The 12,579-nt window shown below is 53.1% G+C and overlaps 1 protein-coding gene across 10 annotated transcripts; it reads left to right on the forward strand.

Moving 5' to 3' along the window:
- The first annotated feature begins 1,801 nt into the window (after positions 1 to 1,801).
- Positions 1,802 to 9,515, forward strand: DOHH (deoxyhypusine hydroxylase). 10 transcript variants are annotated; one of them, XM_032465981.1, is made up of 7 exons: positions 1,802 to 1,965; positions 2,186 to 2,327; positions 4,394 to 4,604; positions 5,080 to 5,417; positions 6,702 to 6,778; positions 8,068 to 8,278; positions 8,761 to 9,515. In XM_032465981.1, exons 4-7 carry the CDS (start codon positions 5,144 to 5,146, stop codon positions 9,078 to 9,080), a joined length of 882 nt encoding a protein of 293 aa, XP_032321872.1. In that variant the 5' UTR covers positions 1,802 to 1,965; positions 2,186 to 2,327; positions 4,394 to 4,604; positions 5,080 to 5,143; the 3' UTR covers positions 9,081 to 9,515. The 10 variants fall into 10 exon arrangements, with proteins under 10 accessions (XP_032321872.1, XP_032321863.1, XP_032321866.1 ...); XM_032465972.1 differs by having other exon boundaries at positions 1,804 to 1,965; positions 8,068 to 8,308; XM_032465975.1 differs by having other exon boundaries at positions 1,804 to 1,965; positions 4,432 to 4,604; positions 8,068 to 8,308.
- The last annotated feature ends 3,064 nt before the right edge of the window (positions 9,516 to 12,579 follow it).

The following is a 12,579-nucleotide window of genomic DNA, read 5'->3' on the forward strand; positions in this document are numbered from 1 at the left end:
AGCGAGGGAAGGGAAGGAGGAGAGGAGGACAGGGAGCGGACTGGGACAGGTCGTGCAGGGACTTGCGGGCGGCGGGAGGACTTGAGCTTTTACCCTAGAGAGGTGGGACCCTGGAGGGCTGTGGGCAGAGGGAGTGCGCTCCTGACTGAGGTGCTCATCGGCTCCCTCTGGTGGCGGCTTCAGGGAGGACAGATTGTGGGGGGGGGCGCTGCGAGAGAGCGGTGGTGGGAAGCGGAGTTTTCTCCCCCAATTTTTTCCGTTTCAAATAATGTTGCCATGAGTGGCCTTCCGGTTTTTTTGTTTTTACACTAGCGTCAGCGAAATTCCTCAAAACGGATTTGCAGACTCAGAGGTTCTGCATTTAAAAGTTAAGACACTTTCCCCATATTTAATTTGAAATGTTTAAACACTGAGGATAGAAGTAGCCCTCCTTTTCCCACCACTTATTTTTCCAATGGTTTATTATGAAAAATTTCAAAAGTTTAGTAAAGTTGAGAGAATTTTACAGTGAACTGTTATATGCCCACCATCCACTTTCTCCAATTAACACTGCTACATTTGCTCTGTTATGTATTTATCCATCCATCAATATATATCCTTTTTAAATGCATCTCCAAATAAGCTGCACACATCCCATCCGTTAGGATGGCTACTATCAAAACAGAAAATGACAAGTGTTGGTGAGAATGTGGAGGAAGTGGAGTCCTTGCATGTTGCTGGTGTGAACGTAAAATGATACAGCTGCTGTAGACAACAGTTCAGTGGTTCCTCAAAAAGTTAAACATAAAACTACCATATGATCCGGAGATTCCACGCCTGGGTATATGCCCAAAAGATTCGAAAATAAGGAATAAAATACGTACTTGTACACCAATGTTCATAGCGGCTTTAAAAAAATTTTTTTTTTCATACCGGCATTATTTACAAGAGCCAAAAGGTGGAAACAATGGAAATGTCCATTGACAGATGAATAGATAAAGAAAATGTGGTCCATTCATACCATAGGAAGGAAATTTAAAAGGAAGGGAATTCTGACACACGCTACAACATGGATGAACGCTGAGAATACTATGCTCAGGGAAATAAGACAGACACAAAAGGACAAACATTGTTTGACTCCACTTTCTAAGGTTCCTTGAGTAGCCAGATTCGTAGAGACAGAAAATACAATAGCGGTGATCAGGGTCTGAGGGCCCTGTGAACAGTGCTGCTGTGAACACGGGTTCAGTCAGAGTAAAGCCCAGTCCTTCCTAAGGCTGCACACCCCGTACAAGCACCGGCTCGACTACTTTTTCCTCCTGAGCCTGTCACCACATAGTATGTTTTCACTTATCTCATTATTGTTTGTCGCCTTCAGACATCAGACTGTGATGTTCATGATCGTAAGGGCTGCAGTCCGTCTTGTCCTCAGCGCCCACACACTATTTGTTAAGTGAATGAATGCACGATTGGGTCAAGTCCTTTTTTTAATCCCTCGCAACCTCGTTTCTAGCCCTCGGAGTCCATTGACCACGCCCCTGAGACTCGACCACGCCCCAGGGCGCTGCGCATGCTCTGTCGCTAGCCGGCCCCACCTCCGGGCTGAATCGGCACAAACCATTTCCACTCGTCGTACTGGGTGGGGAGGCCGGAGAAAAATCTCTTGCGGAGAAAAGATGGAATTGCTCCTCCCGTTCCCTGAGGAGTGCCCTTAACCCCGCCTGACGTGTGAGTGCGAGCTATGGCATCGGTGCTAACTCGTGCTTCCGGGCCTTCCCACGCTGCGGGGCCTTTGACTGGGTTTCCCCCCCGAGGCTGCGTTGGTGCCGTCCGTCCCGGTCACGTGGGCGGCAAGATGGCGGCCCCCGGAGAGCTGTGTGAGCGTCGCGGTCGGTGAAGCGGTGGTGGCAGCTGCGGGCTGGGTTGGTCCCGTAGGTCCTGCGATCCGGGAGCTTGCTGCGGTGTTCTGGCGGCAGGGAGCATCAGGTGGAGCCCGGGCCTGGCAGGCAGAGGGAGGATTCCTCGTTGGGGGTGCCGGCTCTGAGATTCGTTGTCGGGGGAGGGGGGGGGGGGTCGAGGGGCCGCCTCTTGACAGGTTCTGGCGAGCTCTTACCCCAAGCTCTGGAAAGCCTGTCTCGGGGGATTCCCTTGCTTAAGAGTCAGTGTGTGGGCCGGGGGTCCCATATTTGGCGATCTCTTTTTCGAGGTTCTGGCAGAATCAACCTGTGAGGGATCCAATACTCGGAGATCCACATAAACACGTCTAGGGACATCCAGTTACTGAGAGTCTCTTGCAAGGAGCTTTGGGGAGCCGGTCGTCGCTGGGGGAGCCTGCAGGCAGCCCTGAGGTATGCCGTGTCGGGGCGACCCCTCTCTGAAGGCGAGGGTCTAGTTATCGGAGACCTTTTTGTTGCGAATTCTTGGTTTAGAGAAGTAGGCAGGGTGGGGGTCGGGTCGGATTTCGCGGATCCAGAACGCCTTTTTCTCCATTCCTTACTAATTCTTCGTGTCTCTCTCTAAGACACACCTTAGCAGGGGTGAGCGAAGCCTCAGATTCTGCCTTGGTCGGGAGCTGATCCCCTCTACCCCGCGTCCACAGTTTTTTCCTCTTTCCTACTGAAAAATGGGTCAAAGGTGTGAGTAGCGGGCTTCCAGGTGGCTAGGCGTACCTCCCTCGTCCTCCTGAGCACAGAGGTGGGTGTTGGCTCCCTGTGGAAATATTTAATACTAGCTCTGGTTTATCAAGTGCATACTAAGTACCAGTGGTGGTACTAAGCATTCTTTTAGCATAATTTCATTCACAGCAACTCTGAAGTCCATGTGCCCCTTACACCCATTTTACAGATTAAGCTGGTTTATACTGTGTATAAAGTCCTTTGCACCGTACCTGGCAAGCAGTGGATGGTCAGTTCATTCTACAGCATTTATTAAGTGCCTGCTGCAATACACAGGACATCACTTGCTGTCAGGAGCTATGAAGAACAGTAAAGTAGCCTGGAAAGCAGGGTGGTCAGAAAAGGCCTCCCCAAGAAGGTAATATCCAAGCAGAGACTCAAAGGAAGCCCAAGGCTTGTGACCTGTTAATAGTTTTCTTCCAAAGGAGGAAACTGAGCTTGGAGATATTTGCCCAGTTCAGCCCTCACCCTCCCTCTCTTGTAGCTGGAGCTGCCTTCTTGGCTACAGATTTCTTTTTTCCCGGGAGTTTAAGGTCTCTGGGGATGAGGTGGTGAAGGGCCTTTCCCAGGTGTCTTGAAGAAAGCCCTGCACAGACCGGGAGTCAGGAGTCCTGGGTCCTGTCTGTTCTTGACTAGCTGTGATCCCCAGATAGGTCACAGCTCATCTGTGTAGAACAAAGAGTCAGGTCTCAATGGTCCCTAGTGCCTTGCCAGCTTGCTCACCCCTGGCTTCTGGGGTTTCTGATGATCCTCTTTCAAGTGTCAATCCTTTGATGGTCACCTGTGCTCAGGCAGCTGCACCTCCCTCATTAAACCCAGTTGGCCCTGCTGATGCCACTGGGAGCCACAGCCTGCTTGTCAGGTTTATGAAGCATCCACCAGGTCCTCACTGGTCTGGAGGATGGAGAGGGGACCTGCACAGTGTTTGTTCACTTCACTCTGGAGCCCAGCTGCCTGGATTTGTAACTTCATGCTATTCCTAAGCAAGTTGTTAACCTTCCTGCGCTTGTGTTTCCTCTCCTGTAAAACGGTGACAATCATAATGCTTGTCTCAAAGGGTTATGGCGCGGATCATCTGAGCTCATGAATGTTAGGGGCCTAGAGGAGGGGCCTGGCAGGAAGCACATGCTCTGTAAACATCAGTGGCTGTTATGGTTACGGTCATTGTTCTTACTGAGGACCTGTGTGCTGGGAGTGCTCAGTCCCTGCCTTCAGAGTTCTTGTATTCTAGTGAAGGATAAGTCCCACCATAAGCAGCTAAACTGAAATAGCTAATACAGTATCTAGTGGTGGTCAGTACTTTGAAGAAAGATAAAGCAGAACAAAGAACAAGAGATTGAGGAGTAACATTGATCAGGGAAGGCCTCCCTGAGGAGGTGGCATTTACGACCCAAGGAAATGAGAGAGTGAGCATGGGGGGTATGGAGGGAAGCATGTTCCTAGGGGTGAGAATAGCCCATTCAAAGGCCCTGGGGCAGAACTGTACCTGGTGTGCTGGAAGAACACAGAGGAGACCTGTTTGGTGGAGTGGAATGAACAAGGGGGAAAGAGGGAGGAAGGGAAGGTGAGGGGGGGTGATGGGGGCAGGTCGTGCAGGGCCTTTGGGACTGTTAAGGAGTTTGGAGTAACGAGACACCATAAGAGGATTTTGTGAGGGAGTCACATGGTCCAGTCTTCTACTGAAAGGGTTCCTGTATCAGTTCCCTATGCTTTGTAACAAATTACCCCATACTTTGCAGGTTTAAACAATAGTAAATACTACCTCCCATGGTTTCAGTAGGCCCGGGATCTGGCCTGGTCTAGCCTGGTGGCTGTGGTTCTAATCTCTCGTGAGGCTGCAGTGCAGACACTGGCTGGGCTGCATCATCTGAAGGCTGGACTGGAGCTGGAGGGGCTGCTCCCAACGTACTCTCACGTGGCTGCTGGCAGGAGGCCTCAGTTCCTCAGCAGGTGGGCCCCTACCCACGGCTGCTCGAGCCTCCTCACAGTATGTCTCCCAGCTTCCCTTCCAGCCCGCAGGGAGAAAGCCGAGTGTCTCTTGTGACCTACCCTCAGAATTCACACAGGTTTCTTCTGTATCCCTGTTATTCACCTGGAGATCAGCTCTGTTTGGTGTGGGAGGGGGCCGCACGGGGCACAAAACCCAGGGGATGGAGTCACTGGGGGCCATCGTGGGGACTAGTCCCTCTGGCTGCTGTGTGACGAGCAGAGCAGCAGAGGCCATTGCTGGTGGATAGGCCGGAGGCCCGGAGAGGGACAGTGCCTGAGGGAAGGCCGTGTGGCAAGCAGGCAGGGCCGCAGCTGGGCTCTCAGCCCAGGCTGGTCGGCGGGTGGGAAAACCTCGCGCAGATCCCAACTCTGAAATGAACACATCAGAGAGAGGAGAAGGGCGCCTCTAACCTGGCCTCTCGGTTTTCCACCCCAGGTCCTGGGAGTCCCCTGGTTTAGCCTGAGCCTGGCGGTGGCAGGAGAAAGGTGGCAACGGCACCATGGTGACAGAGCAGGAGGTGGAGGCGGTCGGGCGCACGCTCGTGGACCCCCAGCAGCCCCTGCAGGCCCGCTTCCGGGCGCTCTTCACGCTGCGTGGGCTCGGCGGTCCTGAAGCCATTGCCTGGATCAGCCGGACCTTCGGCGACGACTCGGCCCTGCTCAAGCACGAGCTAGCCTACTGCCTGGGCCAGATGCAGGACTCGCGCGCCATCCCCGTGCTGGTGGACGTGTTGCGGGACACCCGCCAGGAGCCCATGGTGCGCCACGAGGCAGGTGAGCGGCGGGAAGGCCTGGGCTCACTCTGCCTGGGGCTCAGCAGGCTGGCCCTGGAAATGGTGGGTGATCACTGTCTTCAGACCCTCTCTGTCCCACGGACTTGACTCCGCTACCGTGGCCAGAGAGCTGCCCGCCAGCAACCACAGCCAACAGATAGGCGCGGCCACGAGCCCGGCCAACCCAACGGGCCCAGAGGTTCATTAATGTCACATCATTTTCACACGTCAAAATGCTGGCTCTTTGAGTTTTTAAAACATGAGTTAAGAACCTCAAAAACATCCTTCACTCATACAAAAACAGGCGGCGGCCACAGATGGCCAAGCCCTGAGGTCCTTCACTCGCTCCATTCACTGGACAAACATTTATCAGGCGCCTCCTGTGTGCCAGGCCCTTTCCGCCCCGGGGGACTCAGACAGCAAACAAGACAGAAGAGTAACATCCTTGGCAGGTCTGTGCTGCTGAGACTTCATCCAGGGGCTCATTTGCAGATTTTCAGCGGGGGACTGTTTCCGTCTGATTGGGGGCACTTTTAATATTCCCTGAGATACTCTGCAGGGATGCTGTGCTGCCCCAGGGACCTCTCAAGATCCCAGCCCCTGGTTTTGCCCTGGAGCTCTCCTTACAAAGAACGCTCGACCCCAAACCTCGCTTGTCCCATAAACGCTGCTATTTTGAGTGCGTGATTTTCTAGAACACCCAGTCATCTAATGATGGAAACACTTAGTTAAGTGCTAAGGAGGAAAATAAAGCAGACATAGGGGTGTGGAGGGCCTTCCGTTAAGGAGGTGTTGCAGTTTTTAATCAGTGGGCAGAGACCGGAGTGAAGTAAGGGAGTTATCTACGTAGCTTTCTGGGGAAAGTTGCTCCAGGTAGATGGTCCAGCCTGTGCAAAGGCCTGGAGGCAGGACGGTGCCTGGTCTGCTGACCCGCTTTGCCCACATCGCAGCTTAAAACCTCCTCCAGGTTTTAAGGCCTCTCCATGATGGGCTTGACTCAGGTGAGGGTTCTTGGCTTCTTGTCACCCGTGTCCCTAAGCTGTAATGACACTCCTGTCTACGTCTCCTCTCTAGGCCATGAGCTCCGGGGGTGCAGGCCAGGGCGGAGTCCCAGCCCAATTCTGGTGATTTCTGGGGAAGGGACTCTAATTACTCTGGCTCCTGCTCCAACTGCTGTGGCTAGAGGATACAGGCAGAGCTGGGAGCAGGGGGCAGGAAGGAGGTGATGGTGCATCTCAGGTGTTTCCGGGCAAGCAATGTGCTCTCTCTGTCTGGTTCTTCTCAGGGGAGGCCCTGGGGGCCATCGGGAACCCGGAGGTTCTGGAGCTTCTGAAGCAGTACTCCACCGACCCTGTCATCGAGGTAATGCAGCCCTGCCCTCCCTCCTCCTCCCCAGTCTCGGGTCCAAGAACCAGACTCAGGCCCTGCGTCTGGTTGCCAGGGTGACCACCTGGCCCAGGGATGCTGAGAGAGAGCTGCAGGCAGGGTGGACTCTGGCCGTGGCCCCACGGGCGAAACCGAACTCCTGATTCACATATAAAACCTGCCCTGCTCAGCCGCCCTGATCTCTCTCACCTCTCCCTCACCTCCCACGGGAAGTCACTCCACCCATGGGAGATCCCCCAACCCACCCACTTCTCCACATCTGCCGCCCTGCCCACCCAGCCTCTTCCAGGGTCTCCCTGCTGCCTTCCCGTCTCCCTTCCTTTTGCTTTAAATAACGGCTTCACTGAGATGTCATACACCATAAAATTCACCCGTTGAACGTGCACACTAGGTTGTTTTTAGTACACCCACAGAGTTGTACAACCACCACCACTATCTAATTCCAGAACGTATCGCTCCAAAAGGAAACCCCATCCCCATCAGCAGTCACTCCCCACCCCCTTCCCCAAAAACCACTACCCCCCTCCCTGTGTCTGGGGACTGGCCTGTTCTGAACATCTCACATTCATGGACTCACACACTGTGTGTCCTTCTGTGTCTGCTTCTCTCCCTGAGCACCGTGCTCTCAGGGTCCGTCCACGTGGGAGCGGGTGTCAGGGCTGCTCTCCTTTTCTCGGCTGAGTGATGCTCCCGTGTGTGGAGGGACCACGTGTGTTTATCCATTCATCTGTTGATGGACACTTGGGCCGTTTCCACTTTTTGGCTGTTGTGAATCGTGCTGCTGTGAACAAGTGTGTTCTTATCTGCTTCCCATACCCCACCCTCAGTCTCCTCTGGCAGCTGCGGGGGTTGGGGGTGGTGTATGTAAAACTTAAGTCTATTGACCTATTCCGTGGCTTGTCATCGCCTCGACAAAATCCCGAGTCCTCGCTGAGGCCCGCAGGCCCGAAGTAGGCTGGCCTGGCCACCTCAGGTCGCCTGTGTTGCTCGCTCTTCCTTGACGGGTCCGGCAGCTGCGGCCTCGGCCTTTGCACTGGCCAGTCCTACCTGGCACTGTCTCTCGGTCGTGATGTCACCTCTGAGCGAGCCCTCTCGCCCCCTGCCCCTGGTCGCTCCCTAACCGCGGCAGTCTCTGCTGGTTTGTCCCCAGTCTGGAAGGGTTAGTTAGTCCTGTGTCTGCTGGCTCTGCCCCTGGGAGGGGTAGGGAAGGGCCTGCCATGTCCACCCCCTGTCCCAGCGGCTACCTGTGCAACCCCTTCCCGTAGGTGGCTGAGACGTGCCAGCTGGCTGTTCGGCGGCTGGAGTGGCTGCAGCAGCACAGCGGGGAGCCAGTGGCGCAGGGGCCCTACCTCTCTGTGGACCCAGCTCCGCCCGCCGAGGAGCGCGACGTGGGGCGGCTGCGGGAGGCGCTGCTGGACGAGGCCCGGCCGCTCTTCGACCGATACCGAGCTATGTTCGCCCTGCGGGACGCCGGGGGTGAGGAGGCTGCCCTGGCGCTGGCCGAGGGTGAGGAGGGGCCCCAGGGCCGGGGTAAGGGCCCCCTGGGGAGGCTCAGTGGCTGCATTTGTGATATGGGGCAGCAGAGCATTCCAGGACACGTGGGTCGGGGGCACGTCCTCTTAATACTCCCCCTTCTCTGTGGGGGAGACGGAGGCCCAGAGAGGCAAAGAGACTTGCATTATTTTCCAGCAACCCAGAAGCACAACTGTACAACATGTCTGCAAATAGAGGGGAGGGAAGGGAGCCGGCCCTGGGCCTGAGGAGAAGGCCACGCCCAGCCTGATCCCCGTACGGGTCTGGGTCCTCCCCTGAGCAGCGCTGAGCCCCGGGGCAGGGGTGGGGTGTCCTCGAGACCGGAACCCCCTTTCCACCTCCTCGGTCCCTTCTGTCTCCCAAGTGCGCCCCCCCATCCCCTCCCGTCCCAATGGCGCCGCACTCACTGTGACCCTCTCCCGCAGGCCTGCGCTGCGGCAGCGCCCTCTTCCGCCACGAGATCGGCTACGTCCTGGGCCAACTGCAGCACGAGGCGGCCGTGCCTCAGCTGGCGGCGGCCCTGGCCCGCACGGCCGAGAGCCCGATGGTGCGGCACGAGTGCGCCGAGGCCCTGGGCGCCATCGCGCGGCCCGCCTGCCTGGCTGCCCTGCGGGCGCACGCGGCCGACCCTGAGCGCGTGGTGCGGGAGAGCTGCGAGGTGGCCCTGGACATGTACGAGTACGAGACCGGCCCGGCCTTCCAGTACGCGGACGGGCTGGAGCAGCTGCGCCCGGCCCGACCCTAGAGCCGCGCCCGCGAACCGCGCTGATTCCGCCGCCTCCGGCCGGCCGCTTTTGCGCCTTGACCCCCTAGTGGATTGCAGGCTCCCCGGGGCCAGGGTGAGGTCTCTTCTGTCTCCTACTGAGCACAGGGCTGCAGTGTCCGTGTGGGAGGGAGGACCTGACGGGGTGCAGGGACAGGGCTGTGCTCTGACGGGGGGGTGGAGTGCGGTGGCTCAGCACTCCTCAGGAATGAGGGGGTGCCAGGAAAGGCGCTGTGGGGAAACCCACCGTCTTTGGGTCTGGGCAGAGTCTAGGGGTGGGAGAGCTGTCATGGGTGGGGAGGTGGTCCCTGGTGCGGGTGGCTGGGCTGGGCTGGAGCTCAGGGCTTGGGGGTGGGGGTGTTGGCAAGCAGGTCCCAGGACACCCCCAAATGGACTATTAAATTATTTTTGACAAGCGATGACTCTCAGAATGTGTTGGGGGTTGGCAGGGATGATGGTCAGCTGCTCTTAAGGAACACCTAAGTGTGGGGTGCCGAGGGGTTGGGGAGCTCAACTCTGGGGTCTGCCCTGCCCCCTATGCTGTGCCCTTGTTTCACTGTCAGTTCCTGGCGCGGGGTGGGGTGGGGGTTTAAATCTGCCCAGCCAGCCCCTCCAAGGGGCTTGAGGGGAGCAGCCCTCCAGCCTGGCTTTCCTCAGATGGCATCCTCACCCAGCCCCTATTAAGGGCATGGGGGAAGGGGTTTAGTGGTATGGCTAAGAGCCTAGGCAATGGGTTCCCCTCCCACCTACCTCCCCTACCTCCTCCATGTGCAGTCTCAAGCACTTACCACTCTGTAAACACATGTTGACAGTAGAACCTCGTGAGCAACTATATGCCAATAAAATGGACAACCTAGAAGAAACAGATAAATTCTTAGAAAGGCATCATCTCCCATGACTGAACCAGGAAGAAACAGAGAATATGAACAGACCAATTACCAGGACTGAAATTGAATCAGTAACTAAAAAGCGCCCAACAAAAGTCCAGGAGAAGACGGCTTCACAGGTGAATTCTACCAAACATTTAGAGAAGAGGTAACACCCATCCTTATGAAACTATTGCAAAAAATTGCATAGGAAGAGGAAGGAACACTTCTGAACTTGTTCTATGAGGCCACCATCACCCTGACACCAAAACCAGACAAAAATATCACACACACAGAATTACAGGCCAGTATCACTTATGGACATAGATGCAAAAATCCTCAACAAGATACTAGCAAACTGACCCCAACAATACATTAAAAGGATCACACACCCTGATCAAGTGGGATTTATCTCAGGGATGCAAGGATTTTCCAGTACCTGCAAATCAAGCGGTGTGATACGTCACATTAACAAATTGAAGAGTAAGAACCATATGATCATCTCAGTAGATGCAGGAAAAGCGTTTGATAAAATTTAACATTCATTTGTGATTAAAAAAAAACTCCAAAAATTGGGCATAGAGGGAACATACCTCAACATAATAAATGCCACAGCTCACATCACACTCAATGGTGAAAAGCTGAAAGCATTTCCTCTACAAGGACGCCCACGTGGCAACTTCCATTCAACACAGTGTTGTTAAGTTCTAACCAGAGTTATTAGGCAGGAAAAAGAAATTCATCCATGAATTCGGTAAAGTTGCAGGATACAAAATTAATATACAGAAATCTGTTTCATTTTTATACACTAAGAACAAAATATCAGAAAGAAAAATTAAGGAACCAATCCCATTTACCATTGTATCAAAAAGAATAAAATACCTAGGAATACACCTACCTAAGGAGGCAAAAGATCTATACTCCGAAAACTGTCAGACCCTGATGAAAGAAATTGAAGACGACACAAACAGAGGGAAAGACACACCACGCTCTTAGATTGGAAGAGTCAGTGTTGTTAAGATGGGCGTACAACCCAAGGCAATCTACAGATTCACTGCAGTCCCTATTAAATTACCAATGGCATTTTTCACAGACCTGGAACAAAACAAAGTTTTAATTTTTATGGAAACATGAAAGACTCCCGAATAGCCAAAACAATCTTAAGAAAGAAGAACAGAGATGGAGGAATCATGCTTCCTGACTTCAGACTATTCTACACAGCTACAGTCATCAAGGCAGTGTGGTACTGGCACGAAAACAGACACAGAGGTCAATGGAACAGGAAGGAGAGCCCAGAAATAAGCCCACTCACTTACAGTCAATTAATCTGTGACGAAAGAGGTAAGAATATACAATGGAGAAAAGACAGTGTCTTTAATAAGTGGTGCTGGGAAAACTGGACAGCTACACGTAAAAGAATGAAATCAGAACATTCTCTAACATCATACATAAAAATAAACTCAAAATAGATTAAAGACCTAAACGTAAAACCGGATACTCTAAAACTCCCAGAGGAAAACACAGGCAGAACACTCTTTGACATAAATCAGCAGTATTTTTTCAATCCATCTCCTAGAGGAATGGAAATCAAAACAAAAATAAGCAAATGGGACCTGATTAAGTTTAAAAGCTTTTGCACAGCAAAGGAAACCATACACAAAATGAAAAGACAACATGGGTGGATTTAGAGATTATCATACTAAATCAGACAAAGACAGATACCATATGATACCACTTATATGTGGAATCTAGAAAAAAAGGGACACAAATGAACTTATTTACAAACCAGAAATAGACTCACACAATAGAAAACAAACTGTGGTTACCAAAGGGGAAAAGGGTGAGGTCAGAGAGATAAATTAGGAGTTTGGGATTACCATATACACACCACTGTATATAAAATAGAGAAACAACAAGGATTTATTGTAGAATACAGGCAACCATATTCAATATCTTGTAATAACCTATAATGGAAAAGAACCTGAAAAAGAATAATATATATATATATATATAATTGAACCATTTTGTTGTACACCTGAAACTAACACAACATTGAAAAAAAAAACCCAAAAACCACAATCGAACCTAATACCACGTGTCCTCCACGTCTCCGTGGACATCAGCTGGGCATCCTACAATTCAGTTCAGCCCTGACACCATCTGCCCACGATCAGGGCAGACCCTGTAGGTCCAGGGCTAGTCCTGCAGGGCTGAGTCCACTTCAGACGCTGGTCCCGAGTCCAGGCCTCCCTACTCCTGACCGATTGGCTATACATTCGGGTTCCCGCTACCCCTCCTCATTAGAGGCTTTGTGAGAATGGCTTGCAGAACTCGAGAAAGCACTTTTCTTACCGGTTTATCATAAAGAGGGCAGATGAAAAGGCACAGAGGGCGAGGTCCGGAAAGGTCCTGAGCGCAGGAGCGTCTGTCCCTGTGGAGTTTGGGGTGCACCCCCTTCCTGGCACATGGAAGCTTTCACTCTCCTGGAAGCTCCCTGAGCCCCTTCCTTTAGGGTTGTTACTGCGGTTCCACCACACAGGCATGACTTATTAAGTCATTGGCCATTGATCCTGAGCTCAACCCCCAGCCCCTCTCCTCTCCCTGGGGCTGGGGGA

This window comes from Camelus ferus, chromosome 22 (genome assembly GCF_009834535.1).
Source record: "Camelus ferus isolate YT-003-E chromosome 22, BCGSAC_Cfer_1.0, whole genome shotgun sequence".
NCBI classification, from domain to species: domain Eukaryota; kingdom Metazoa; phylum Chordata; class Mammalia; order Artiodactyla; family Camelidae; genus Camelus; species Camelus ferus.

Coding starts and splice junctions, on each gene's coding strand:
- DOHH (XM_032465972.1), top strand. CDS start 5,144: ATGGTGACAGAGCAGGAGGTGGAGGCGGTCGGGCGCACGCTCGTGGAC. Junction 5,418..6,701: donor CATGGTGCGCCACGAGGCAG/GTGAGCGGCGGG, acceptor GGTTCTTCTCAG/GGGAGGCCCTGGGGGCCATC. Junction 6,779..8,067: donor CCACCGACCCTGTCATCGAG/GTAATGCAGCCC, acceptor CCCTTCCCGTAG/GTGGCTGAGACGTGCCAGCT.